The sequence below is a fragment of the Podarcis erhardii genome, assembly GCF_964252035.2.
Source record: "Podarcis erhardii genome assembly, chromosome: 4".
Lineage (NCBI taxonomy): Eukaryota > Metazoa > Chordata > Lepidosauria > Squamata > Lacertidae > Podarcis > Podarcis erhardii.
In genome coordinates, this window is record NC_138508.1 from 86,398,811 (window position 1) to 86,411,564 (window position 12,754).

Sequence of the window (12,754 nt, forward strand, 5' to 3'; positions counted from 1 at the left end):
GGTTATGTACAATAAAAACTTGTTTGAAATGTGGGGTACAATAAGAAGTTCAGGTAAGATTATTAAATCTTTGATTTAATTTAGAAATATATAATTTATGAGTCATGTATTAAGCATCTGATGCTTGGCATCCGAATGCTGCTTTAGGCTAGTTTAGTTTTTATAGATTTTTTCTTGGAAATAGCTATAAAAATATAACTTACTAACTACCATGCCTTTAGAATGCTCTTGTGACTTTTTCTGCTTTTGCAGAGATGTTTCACCTTTATGGACAGAGGATTTGTGTTCAAGCAAATTAATAACTATATCAGCTTCTTTGCTCCAGGAGATCCGAAGGTACTGTATAACTTTGTTGTAAGAAATTGTGTTGCCATTGTCATTTTGGGGTTTTTTGGGTTTTGTCCCAGGTCCCCAGCTTACCTAGAGATCCGCATTTGGCTCCCTCTGTGGGCAGAGTGGGTGGAAAAGGCTTGTCCTGGATGCGATCCCCTCTGCAGTGCTGACTGACTCATAGCACAGACAGGTCTTCCGCGGGGAACTAATGTGAGCTTCCATTTGATTGATTGAGGAGCAGAGCCTGGCAGTTTAACCCTGCTTGCCACTGAGCAGCTCTCCTTAAGGGATCTTGGACTGTTGCTTTCTACCTAAAACAGAGCTCACGGGTGGCATAAATCCTAGTTTGCCTGAGAGGCCCACTGGACTTGCCCAAACCCAGATTGCCGTGTACTCAGGCCAGCTCCTCATTTCTGCTTGAGTTCAGCAGATGGGGCTGCACGGTGGATAGTTCCTTGTCCCCATGCTAGACCAAACCCAGTTTGCTGTAACCAGTAAAAGTTGTGTCTTTGTTACACCCATGAAAGGTCTGTGTTTGTAACTTTGTGTCCTGTAACTGCAGCCTTCATGCATGTAGCATTCTGATACATACATTTTATGGGCAGTGATTTTTTCTTAGTTGCAATATTTAAATACGTTTCCAAAGCAAAGCTTGCTTGCTTTTTGGTTTCCAAGAATATCTTCATCTTATCTCACAAAGCAGGCAAGATTTCACCATGCATAAGCTGGAAATCAGTTAAACAAAAAGATCTGCTATATTTCATATTTCTAATAAAATTAGAAAAAATATAATGAGCCCTCATGTTATCAGAATATGTGTGTCCTTTGATGAAAACATTGTATGGAAATCAGACAGTGTGCTGTTTGTTTATTGGGTCTTCTTAGCCATCCTTTCAAAGAACTGAAACCAGACATTAAAAATCTTTTTGCTTGCTTCTTGAATTTAAATACGTTAATTAAACAACCAATTTTATGACTTCAACATATTTTTGCAGACCCTCTTTGAATTCAAATTTGAATTTCTCCGGGTAGTATGTAATCATGAACACTACATTCCTTTGAATCTGCCTATGCCTTTTGGAAAAGGCAGGATTCAGCGATATCAAGGTAAATTCACATTTGAAAAGATAATTTGACATTGTTGTCTTGTAAGAAAAATCTTGAAATCTGTTGTGACTTGATACATGTATATTGGGGTTCTTTAATTGTGAGACGGAGATTTTATTTCTGTCTCCTCTAATTTTCACCAGTTTGTATAATAAAGTGATAGAGTGAAAGCAGATAGGTAAGTAATTTAGTTCTGGTGTAACACACACACACACACACACACACACACACACACACACACACTGTCATTAGCATTGTTTCTTTGTGTTGTCTCAAACCAGAAAAGCTATTTGTTACTTATTGGTTTTGTCCTACTTTGCTTCTTTTTTTCCTTTGAATTAGCTTTTCTTTCACCAACAGTGGAATCCTATGACACTCCTATAGGTAGGTGTGGAGTGTGCTGTTTGATCCTACACTGACTTTCTAATTTAAAAACCATGGTGACTTGTGTAAAAAGGAAGAATGTGTAGTAATTCCATTTGTGAGTCATGCTACACTGCTATAGATAAAATAAAGCTTTTAAAATAAATTTGATGTGCTTATTTGGAAACAAATTGAAAATGCATGAACATGTCACTATAAATTGATTGAAAACATTCCAGAGCTTTCATCTTGCTAGTACAAGCCAGAGTGTCAAGAAACACTTATTTTATTTCAGTTGTCCTGTGCTTGCATGGATGCTTCAAGCTTGTGTGTATTGAATAGCAGCTCCCCTGCACTGCATTGCAGAATCCTCAATACAGAAAGGGTTTTCAAAAGTATTTTGTGATGTGGCCTGCTACTCAAAGGGAATAAATTCCCTCTGGGTATGCCCATGCTCTCTTTGGAACCTGTTTTGTGTCAGCAAGCTTTGCTGATGCTAATTGTGGAGCAGCAGGGGTGGGAATAGTTGTAAATCATTTTTGAGTGACTCTGATTCAATGACGACTATGGGGTACTTTGCAATGAATTATATACCTAACTTTCTCCAGCAGTCATAAATATTAAATTATCCTTTAAAGCAAAATTTCAAGTTCTCAAAATTCAAAAGGACTTGTTCCGTCTTTCCCCCTACTGGATGTATTCTGTACACATATGCACCCTGGTGGTGTCATTGGACCAACAGAATGGAATTATTATGCAAGAAGCGAGGCACACAAATATAAAGGCCTAGCCTTTTAAGGATATATTAATTATGGGGTCCCCAAAAGCTGCCTCATCAGCCTCTTGTTGTCTACAACATGCTGACACAGATGGTAGACGCTCACTACAGCTGGAGTCATGGGGCATGTTTTCTTCATGCTTTTCTTCTGTTTCACAGTGTGTAAGCAAAATAAGGCCTTTTCCACCATTTTCCAAGTTCTGTTTACATTTCTTTAGATGTATTTCCTGGAAATATCTGTGTCCAATGCATCCCATTCTAGGGGCGGTGCTTGCCTTTTTTCCAACTAAGAAAAGGAAGGCTAGCTAGCTGTGTGTCCAGTTCTTGGGCTAAATAAAAAAAGTAATATTAAAAACAAGAAGTTTGATAGTACAAGTGCCACTGAATTACTAGGTACACCATTGGTTGTTTTCTTTTTAAAAAATGCATGTTCAGTTTTGTCACAGATAGCTGACCTTTTGCTTGTAGTCACCCACACTTGCTTGGTTTTAGCAGAACATATTTGTGCGAAAGTGTGGTTGTCTGAAAATTATTTAAAATGCATAAATGTTGCTCGGAAGCCACATAAAGCATGAAAGAGATTGACTTGGACCACAGCAGACCACCAGTTGAGTTCTTTTCCAAGAGTTCATATTTAGTCAGTAAGCCACCATGTACTCAAGAGAGTAAATTACTGAATTACTGTCAGTACCAATGACTCTCCATTTACACAGGGCTTCCATTTTGGGGCCCCCAGTGCATATTCGAAATCACATAAAATAGAGAGCACCCTGGCGAGTCCAACTGGGTCAGCAGTAGGAGACCTACTCCAGAGCCCAAAGAGGAAGGGTCTCCTTGTGAGCTGGAAGGGCTGCGGGGCTTTGTTGAGATGCTCAGCCTTCCCATCTCATCCTCTTTGGACTCTGGGAAGGGTCTCCTTATGAGCCAGAGGCTTGTTGAGGCTGCTCAACAAAGCCCTCCTGCCCCTCTGGCTTGTGGGAGCCAGAGGGATGGCAGGGCTTGGTTGACCAACCTAGCTGACGTGCGTAGGGAAGCTTCTTCCCCACTCATGTCAGCTGTGGAAGATCCGCCATCCCTCCAACTCAGTTGACCAGGTGATCCCCATTTCCTGGTACCACTTCTGGGTATCTGGCACCGTGTGTGCATAGTAGTGTGCAAATAGACATAAACTGGGAATTGCCTGTAATTCATTACTGCTTAAATATTTTCATTTTTTGTCTTGGCTCTGCTTATAAAAAGCAAAAGAACAATCTATTTTGTTTTTCTAATAAATAAGATGACATGGAATGTAGTGAACATTGTGGTGCTTCCAAATGGCAATGGATTGCATCTTTCTGTATTAGAATATGCACTTTCTTAACTGTGGTGTTTGCTTTCAGACCTTCAGCTTGACTATTCCTTATCAGATGAGTTCTGCAAGCATCACTTCTTGGTAGGACTGCTGCTGAGGGAGGTGGGAAATGCCCTGCAAGAGTTCAGAGACATCCGTCAAATTGCAATCAGTGTTTTGAAGAATTTGATGATAAAGCATTCTTTGGATGACAGATATGCTTCCAGGGTAAGTGTATTTTCAGAAGCTTTTTTAGTTACATTAAGTGCGGAGGTTTTTGTGACTTGGGTCCTAAGAAAAGTTAATTTAAGGAAGTGAACTGAATAAATGTTTTACATCCCTTCTTCCTTATTGTAACCACCTGTGCCCCATGAGAATCCTCTGTGGGAGAGGTTGAGGGGCTCTCCTGAACAATGTGGGATGTGCGTATATGGGACTATTAGGAATCCCATATTAGGCTGCAATTCACAGATAAATTGAAGTTCATGAAATGAAATCTCACCTTCCCATTCTTCTCCCAACAGGCCTCCATGCTCTGTCCCCACATTGTTCAGGAGGAGGCACCACCTCTCTGGAGAGGCTTTGTAGCTGCAAGAGGGAGGAGGGGATGGAAATATTTCCCTCTATGAACTTCACTAAGCTAGCCTGTGTATGTTACAAAATACCTGCAGTACTTATTTACTGAAGTTTCACAAATAAAGTCAGTCTAATCCCAGGGCTCCTCTACTCATGCTTTAAGGGTAGATGTAGAGATCATAGCCAGTACAGGATTCTAAACTTAGTGCACTTCTCTGAATAGGGGGAGCCTGTCTGTGCACCAGAACTCTTTTGTCTTTGTAAGCAGAGATCCTCTGAGATGAGGTTTGAGAACACTGGGGGAGATGATCAAAGAGCCTTTTGCCTGTATTATCCAGCTCAAGCAAGAGTGAATCATTGGGCAAAGATAGACTTGCTCACCTGGCAAAATATGCTTCTTGCACTATGAAATATATTATTTATTCTCACCTTGCCATACTTGTTGAGCTTTTTCTTAATTGCTAACATTGTGATTAGCAAATTTAGATTCAGTAAACTTGTGACTCCCACCTGACTGCAAAAAGGATATGTTTGAGGGCTTACAGCTAACATCTGTTCCTTTTAAATGTGCAAGAACCAAAAATCAAGTTATAACTCTAGCTCCACAACAGCGAATATCTGAAATGTGAGTGTGTGTATATTCCCATTGAATAATGAGAACAAAAATGTTTTGGTACAGAGCCATCAAGCGAGAATAGCTACGTTGTATTTGCCAACCTTTGGGGTGCTGATAGAAAATGCCCATCGAATTGATGTCAAGGATATTTCACCTTTCCCTGTTAATGCTTCCAGCAGTGTAAGTGGATATTTTTATTTCTGAAACTTTAAAGCTTGAAAAAATTCTAGTGTAAAAATAGACCACTTTTAGGCATATCAAAGGAAGTGAAATTATTTCTTTTTTAACAGAGTACAAAAGATGAATCCCTTAGCTTGCCAGCTGCAAATCCACTGATGACTCCTCAAAAATCTGTGAATACCCTTGATAGCAACCTCCACAAGGACGTGTTTGGTGCTATATCAGGCATTGGTAACCATTTAAAAATATTTTTTACACTTATTTTAATTCTTCTAAGAAATTAAATTTGATACTTTACATGTAGATCTTTTATTGGTGAAAATGATCTTTTGAGGGATGTAATGTTGATGTGGCATAGTGGATGGTGTTTGAACTTAGGTCACTAAGACATGGGTTCAAAATTTGAGTCTGTTAATGCCGTGAATGGGTGGGGTATTATCTTGTCATGTGATGGAGGCAGGAGAGCAAAGAACTCTGGGAGGCAGGTGTGGTCACTCCTCAGTTTTTTCTCTCCTGCCTGACAGGGCAGTTCATTTTCCTGCTCTCGCTGATCTCTCTTTTCAGTTAGGTTTTTAAATTAATTTTCTATCTAATTTTGATAACTTTCCCATATACTTCTTCATCCTTTACCTTACGGTTTCTCCTTCTTTCCATTTCTGCGTTCTATTTCTAACTTCACGTCCCTTTAAGCCCTTATATTACTTAAAAATAACGAATTTCCACACAGTTACAGAGCTTGTTCCCATGAAACTCAGCCAAATCTACTTTATCGGTTATAAGGAAAAAATTGGGTACTCATTAGTTTCTTGAATGGGATATAAAATAATGAAGTCATATATATGTATATGTATATCCTATAACTAAATACCGTATTTTTCCATCTATAAGACGCCCCCATGTATAAGACACTCCCTGTTTTGGGGGACTCAGATTTAAGAAAATGGGGAGGAGATGTATCTGTGTATAAGACGCCCCCTAATTTTTGACATTTTAAAGGGGAAAAACCCTAGTCTTATACACGGGAAAATACGGTAAGTCTGTATTTCTTCGCATTCAGATATCTCCTACTGATAAATCCAGATGTTGAATTCTGTCAGCTGAAATATGCACCCAGCTGGCAACCCCTTTACAAGCCAGGTTTCTGGCATCTACCTAGCATATAGATACTGGAAGGGTCATTTGAATAAAAGAGGGGCAGTTGAATGCAGGTTGAATCTCACACTAGCAGAGCCTCTAATGTATCCCTTTTCTACCATCTTATTATTCAGCGTCCCCATATACCTCTTCGACACCAAATGTTAATTGTGTAAGAAATGCAGACTCAAGAGGTTCTCTTATAAGTACAGATTCAGGAAACAGTCTCCCAGAAAGACATAGTGAAAAGAGCAATTCCCTTGACAAGGTAAGGGTACTTTTATATATTTGTGCCTGTAAGAGAAGCTTCTACACACTCTAATCTTGCTTTTTTGCTACTACTGTATAACTTGCTCCGCTGAGGGAAAATGAGTAGCCATTTCTAGTTCTTCTCTTATTCTACATTAAATAAAATGTGTCTAGCTGTAAGGGGAGGTCCCTATCGAGTGAACATTAATTTCTAGAGAAAACCATGACACTGTCTCAATAAATATGGTACAGTGGTGCCCCGCAAGACGAACGCCTCGCAAGACGGAAAACCCGCTAGACGAAAGGGTTTTCCGTTTTGGAGGCGCTTCGCAAAACAAATTTCCCTATGGGCTTGCTTCGCAAGACGAAAATGTCTTGCGAGTTCCTGCGGGGTTTTTTTCCTCCCCCCCCCTTTTCTAAGCCGCTAAGCCGCTTATCAGCTAATCCGCTAAACCGAAAAGCCGCTAAGCCGCTAATAGCGCTAAGCCGCTAAGCCGTCAATGGGCTTGCTTCGCAAGACCATAAAACCGCTAGACGAAGAGAATCGCGGAACAGATTCTTTTCGTCTTGCGAGGCACCACTGTATATGTGTATTACCCATGTGTGTATATATAAAGGTAAAGGGACCCCGTAATTTTTCCTGCATTCATGCAGTCTAAAAAATAGCCAAAATAAGTTGGTATTATATACGTGTATATGATACCAACTTATTTTGACTATTTTTTAGACTGCATGAATGCAGGAAAATTTACAATAAATTAATATTTTTAGACAATATAGTACCATTCTTTGAAGGACACTCTTAATTCACCAAGGGCTGTCTCCAATAGTAGCCATACTCAGTGTAAAGCCATTAAAATTAAGGGGGATAACTTAGGTTCATTAATTTCAATGGATCTTCTTAGAGTGTGTCTACCATTGGATACAGCCCTACTTGTCTTAGTTCACTGGTATAAATCCACATGGTTGCTTTCAGTGAAAGAGTTTTAATAATTAAGCGTATTTAGCCTCTCACGTTCAGTTGCATTTGCCTTTTACATGTCATATTGCTAACGTTTTGAGGTTGGATCTTGTGGCAGTCACACCATGGTTCATGGTTTAATGTTTTCTTCTTGACCCTGACATGCCGCCTTGTGGCAGAGGGAGAAACTTCTCAGAAGGCATTCTGCTCATACATTATTTACTAGTGGAGAGGAACGAGAACATTACCATTCATCCAAGAAAAAGCGTGTTACAGTGGATTTTTCACTATTGACAGTTCCGTCTTTACCAGAGAGAGATTTCCATGCTGTTGTGTCTCCTCCATTACAAGAAGTATTCATTTTTGTGTGGTTTATTTGGTTAAATTTCTGAGTGCAGCTTGTTGCCAATTTTGCCCTGAGCATTGAAGAAGCTTCTACTGGAGAGGAAACAGTATCTTAATTGTTTGAAAGTATCATGGCATATTGAAATGTAAAAAACCACACCATCAGATTTGTTAATGATCTGCACACTGTAAGGCTACTTCTGCTAAATGGCAAAATTGTCATCTAATTATTTTTTTCTTCATGGTAATGGCTTGATTTGCAGTGTGAAGCAATTGACAGCAGTACTGAAATTTTAAAATTTGGTGTAGCCATTTTGAATATCATATATTCAAGTTATACTCATTTCTTGCTTGACATAGCTGCCATTTTATTATACATTTCATGATGGTACTTATCCTAGCTGACTTACTTCTAAGCTTTTCTCCTGGCTGATAATATTTTATTTGGGCTGATTGATTTCAAAGCAAGTTGCCTTTGGGGGCTACAGTTTTGGGTGTAGAGCTTTCCTGCAGCAACAAATATTGCAGAAAGTCTTTACAACTCAGGAATGGAAGTCAGAAGACCTGAGTTGATCTTAATAGAATTGAAAGACTACTCTGCATATGTAATTGTATATTTTTATCTCAAAATTAGTATGCCTGGGAGAAGGCATGAAACATCTGTAAGGCTTATTTAATTAATTAATGCAGGTTTAAGCATTTACTGTCAAATTGTCTTTGGCTTTTGTGTGATATTCCTGTTTCCTGTGTGTTTGTGTGCGTTTGCAGTGTAGTACTTTTGCTATTGTAGTTTGAGGCTCAGAAGTAATTGCTTTATGGTTTGGCATTTCCACATACAAATCACATATTGAAGCATGGCTGTATCATACATCTTTAGATACTGACCAATTTACAAATTGAAGGCTTGAGAGAGGTAACCATCGAATGTGTACAAAAAGGGAATTGGATCTGGGTGCAATGTACAAACTTAGATTGGTCTATATGCTGGTGTGTCTTAGCAACTTACACTATCAACATGTGAGTGTTCCTCTCCCCACAAAAGGATCTGGTTTGTGATTTAGGAGTGTTCCACCTTTGTCCTTGGATACCCAACTCTCTCGGTTTTGAGATGCTGTGTTTGTGCCTTAATGCATTAAGATGAGCCTCTTGACTGACTTTATTCCTGTATTTTTCAGAACCAACAGATTTGCCCTTTGGGAAGTTCTGTAGTTCGATGTGACAAGCTTGATCAAGCTGAAATCAGGAGTCTACTGATGTGTTTCCTTCATATTTTAAAAAGCATGTCAGATGGTAAGCAAAAGCTTTTCACTTCTTAAATTCTGACAGTGAGTTAACACAATAACTTGGTGTTTTAAACCCCTGTTCAGTAACAGCTGTAACATGTCATGTGTAACTTGGAATGTAATAGCCTCTGTTTGATTCTCTTCTGATTTGTATTCCTCATGCTTAATTCTGCAAAAAGTTTTCTGGTTCTGCTGTTATTTATCAGGAGCTGAAGACTTGATTACTTCAGTGCTTCCTGCTTCCCTGCCCCAGAACAAATCTCTGAATTTGGCATTCTACCAACCAAATACTTGCTAGGGGATGTAAACTTTTATAAATGAGCAGGAAATGCCCACAAGATGAATATTTAATCCAGACAAGACAAAGGTACCAGTTTATCCCTCTACAGAAGTGGAGTTCAGCCTGTTCTGGATGGGATTCCTCTCCCCACAAAAGGATCAGGTTTGTGGTTTAGGAGTGCTACAGCTTTGTCCCTGGATACCCGACGTGTGTTAGTGGCACAGAGCATCTTCCACCAGCTGAAGCTCCTGGTCTGAAATGGAGAATCTAGCTCAGTTATCCATGCTCTGCTAAACCTCCATATTAGACTATTGCTATGCATTGTATAAGGGACTGGTTTTGAATTCTGTTTGGAAACTCCTGGCAATTACCAAGCACGATTCAAAGCTCTGGCATACATTTACATGGCTGGGGACCTGAGGGAATGCTTCCTTCTATATCATCCAGCTTACACACTTAGGTGATATCTCATACTTGTTCCCCTGCAAACCTACCTAATCCTTCCCGAATGGGTATCTCCCAAAATATCCTTTGAATTTCACATTTCTACAAATGTTGTAATCCAGTTCTTCAATCAAAAAAATGAGCAAAAGGTAAAAATACAATACAGAAATGCTTCATATTAGGGGTTATTGCTTGCATATCACGAGAAATGTGCACTGAAATGCAGAGCAATATTCCTGAGTAGTTTTTTTAAATCACAAGCTAATGTGGAAATGTGGTGAACTGAGCTTAAGACTGGAAACATTAGAAACGGAGAGAAATTGATAGATTGGCCCATCTCTAGTTCAAGCTATGTAATCTTGAATAGTATAGAATAGAGAGCCTATACAGAAGAGCTGTGGAGTAATAAGCTGTGCACTTGTACCTCAAATGCATATTTAGAAGGCTGTCTGCTGTTAGATGTGTAGTCTCAAACCAGGTTTTGCTTTGTGTGACATACTAGTTTTCCTGCTTCCTATTCACATCAGTGATACTCACATTTTATTCATTGCTTTTTCCAATACATTGTAGATGCCCTTTTCACATACTGGAACAAAGCCTCAACATCAGAACTTATGGATTTTTTCACAATTGCAGAGTGAGTTGGCTTGGCTATTACTATAATTCTTTGTACAGTACGGTTATTGCATTTCAAACATGAACTTAAAGTCCGTGGTAAATATTGTATATTCAATATAGCATTGCAACTTTTCAAAATGTCCTGGTAATGAAGAAATCTGCAATACATCTCACAAGCTCCCACATGCACACATTTATCTCCACACATTCAACATTGATACCATGTTGGCAATTAGAAGTAAATCAGCTTGCAGTTTTTTCCAACAAGATGTAAGCAAACTTGTGTGTGTATTCTGTTACACTGTTACAGCTCTTTGAGAAGAAGAAGAAGAAGATGATGATGATGATAAAATAATAATTTATTATTTATACCCCGCCCATCTGGATGAGTTTCCCCAGCCACTCTGGGCAGCTTCCAATCAAGTGTTAAAAACAATACAGCATTAAATATTAAAAACTTCCCTAAACAGGGCTGCCTTCAGAAGATGCTCAAGGTAGTGAACTTTTATGGAAAGGTTGCTCCACAGGGCAACAACATGTTCTATGATGCCCCCATCACACAGTATCTGTGTGTGGGAGATGTTCTGTAGGCTGCCTTCTATAATTAGAGGTTACTATCATGACCTCTCTAGCATAAGCAGAGCCCAAAACAGATCCTGGTAAGAATGCATTTTGACCCTAAAGAAGACCACATACCTGTAGGCTTTTCATTCATTACTACTTGACTGATGCTGCTGCCATAGCATTGGCATAAATATTTTTGTGAAGAAAGCAGATTGGCTGTGAACTGTTTCTTCACTGTTGGAGGTTCAGGAATTTAAATGTACTAGAGATCATTGAAGACACAGGTACAATCCTAACAACTTACTTTTCATTAGACATGGTTTGGATTGCACTACAGTACTAAAGAAAGTGGAAAAAAATGTCAGTGATAATTGCTATACTGTTTTAATAAACAAGACAGGCATAGCAACTACTGCATCTTGGCTTCACTCTGCATGAGAGCAGAAAGTGTTGAACATAACTTGTTTGGCAGAAAGGTGACAGCTGTAACCTGGGATTGAAGTAGAGACTCTGGTTTGGGGATGGGAATTAAGCCAAGTGATCATTAAAATCGTGGACATTCATTATTTTATCATATTATGAGCTGGCTCCAGTTAAGTTTTTACTAAAATTATGTCTTAGTTTTAAAACTAACCCTCACTGTGTTCTTTGCAGAGTGTGCTTGCATCAGTTTCAATACATGGGAAAACGATACATCGCCAGGTACTGTGTATAACCTAATGGTGTAACTTTGTTGTGACAGAATGCCTTAAATTCTTGTCAATTGAATAATGTTCAGTTAATACTGGAAAGAGATGTCTTTGTATTAGAAGGTAAGTAAATGGCCTTTGTAGTGCTTGACACATGTTACCTGTGTTGCCTTACTAGCGCTGAAAACTCATCCCAAATTGCTGCACCACATAGTTAGGGATTTTTGTGTTGGCTATTAAAACTGGGGAGGTTTGCCCAAACTGCCTTGTGACATTCTCAAAACTGTGCATAGTACCTGAATGATAGCCTGTGAATTATTCCTACCTCCTGTGCACTCTCCACTCAGACTAAACAAGGCTTTGTAACACCACATGTATCTTTTCATCCTATCCAATGCTGGCCACACTAGTCTTAGTTCCATTAGCTGCTTGTATGGAAATTTACCTCGTTTGTTGCAATATTTTGATGTTAGAGACAGCCTCCACATGGACTTTTGGCACAAGCCTGTTACTTGCCAGCTGATGTTATTGTGACTTAGACCAGACACAAATACAGGAAATTATGACTTGGATATATGAAAGCGAAAAATACAACATTCATTGCCTTTCTTTCTCTCCCCCAAAAATATCCTATTGCCATTAGTTGATTTTGCTTTTAATCTTTGACAATGTCTTGAAAGGGGGCATGGAAAAATCAAAATAAAGCATGCTGTTCTGTGAATCAAACTGAATATGTATTTGAACTCACCTAAAAGTGTTGCAACACTTATATGGCTATTTATCCCCCATCACCCCAGCCTGCTCCCAGGGGAAAATGCCATTTGGGGTTCTTTGAACCTTGGATTTCCCCCCAGCTTTAGATTTGTTCTGCCTGCTTCCTAATGTTTGCGCCTAGTTCTCATAA

The 12,754-nt window shown here is 39.1% G+C and overlaps 1 protein-coding gene across 13 annotated transcripts in view; it reads left to right on the forward strand.

Moving 5' to 3' along the window:
* The window catches only part of DOCK9 (dedicator of cytokinesis 9), a 101,678-nt gene that overhangs the window by 67,070 nt on the left and 21,854 nt on the right, over positions 1-12,754 (forward strand). For 9 of the 13 annotated variants that reach the window (XM_081857949.1, XM_081857950.1, XM_081857943.1 and 6 more), the window contains exons 29-37: positions 253-336; positions 1,329-1,440; positions 3,961-4,139; positions 5,167-5,283; positions 5,394-5,514; positions 6,552-6,685; positions 9,148-9,262; positions 10,550-10,616; positions 11,816-11,863. In XM_081857949.1, coding sequence (XP_081714075.1) covers positions 253-336; positions 1,329-1,440; positions 3,961-4,139; positions 5,167-5,283; positions 5,394-5,514; positions 6,552-6,685; positions 9,148-9,262; positions 10,550-10,616; positions 11,816-11,863 — 977 coding nt within the window. Of the gene's footprint in view, positions 1-252; positions 337-1,328; positions 1,441-1,782; positions 1,825-3,960; positions 4,140-5,166; positions 5,284-5,393; positions 5,515-6,551; positions 6,686-7,806; positions 7,981-9,147; positions 9,263-10,549; positions 10,617-11,815; positions 11,871-12,754 lie in introns of all 13 variants that reach the window. The other 4 variants (XM_081857952.1, XM_081857954.1, XM_081857946.1 and 1 more) reach the window with 3 other exon arrangements.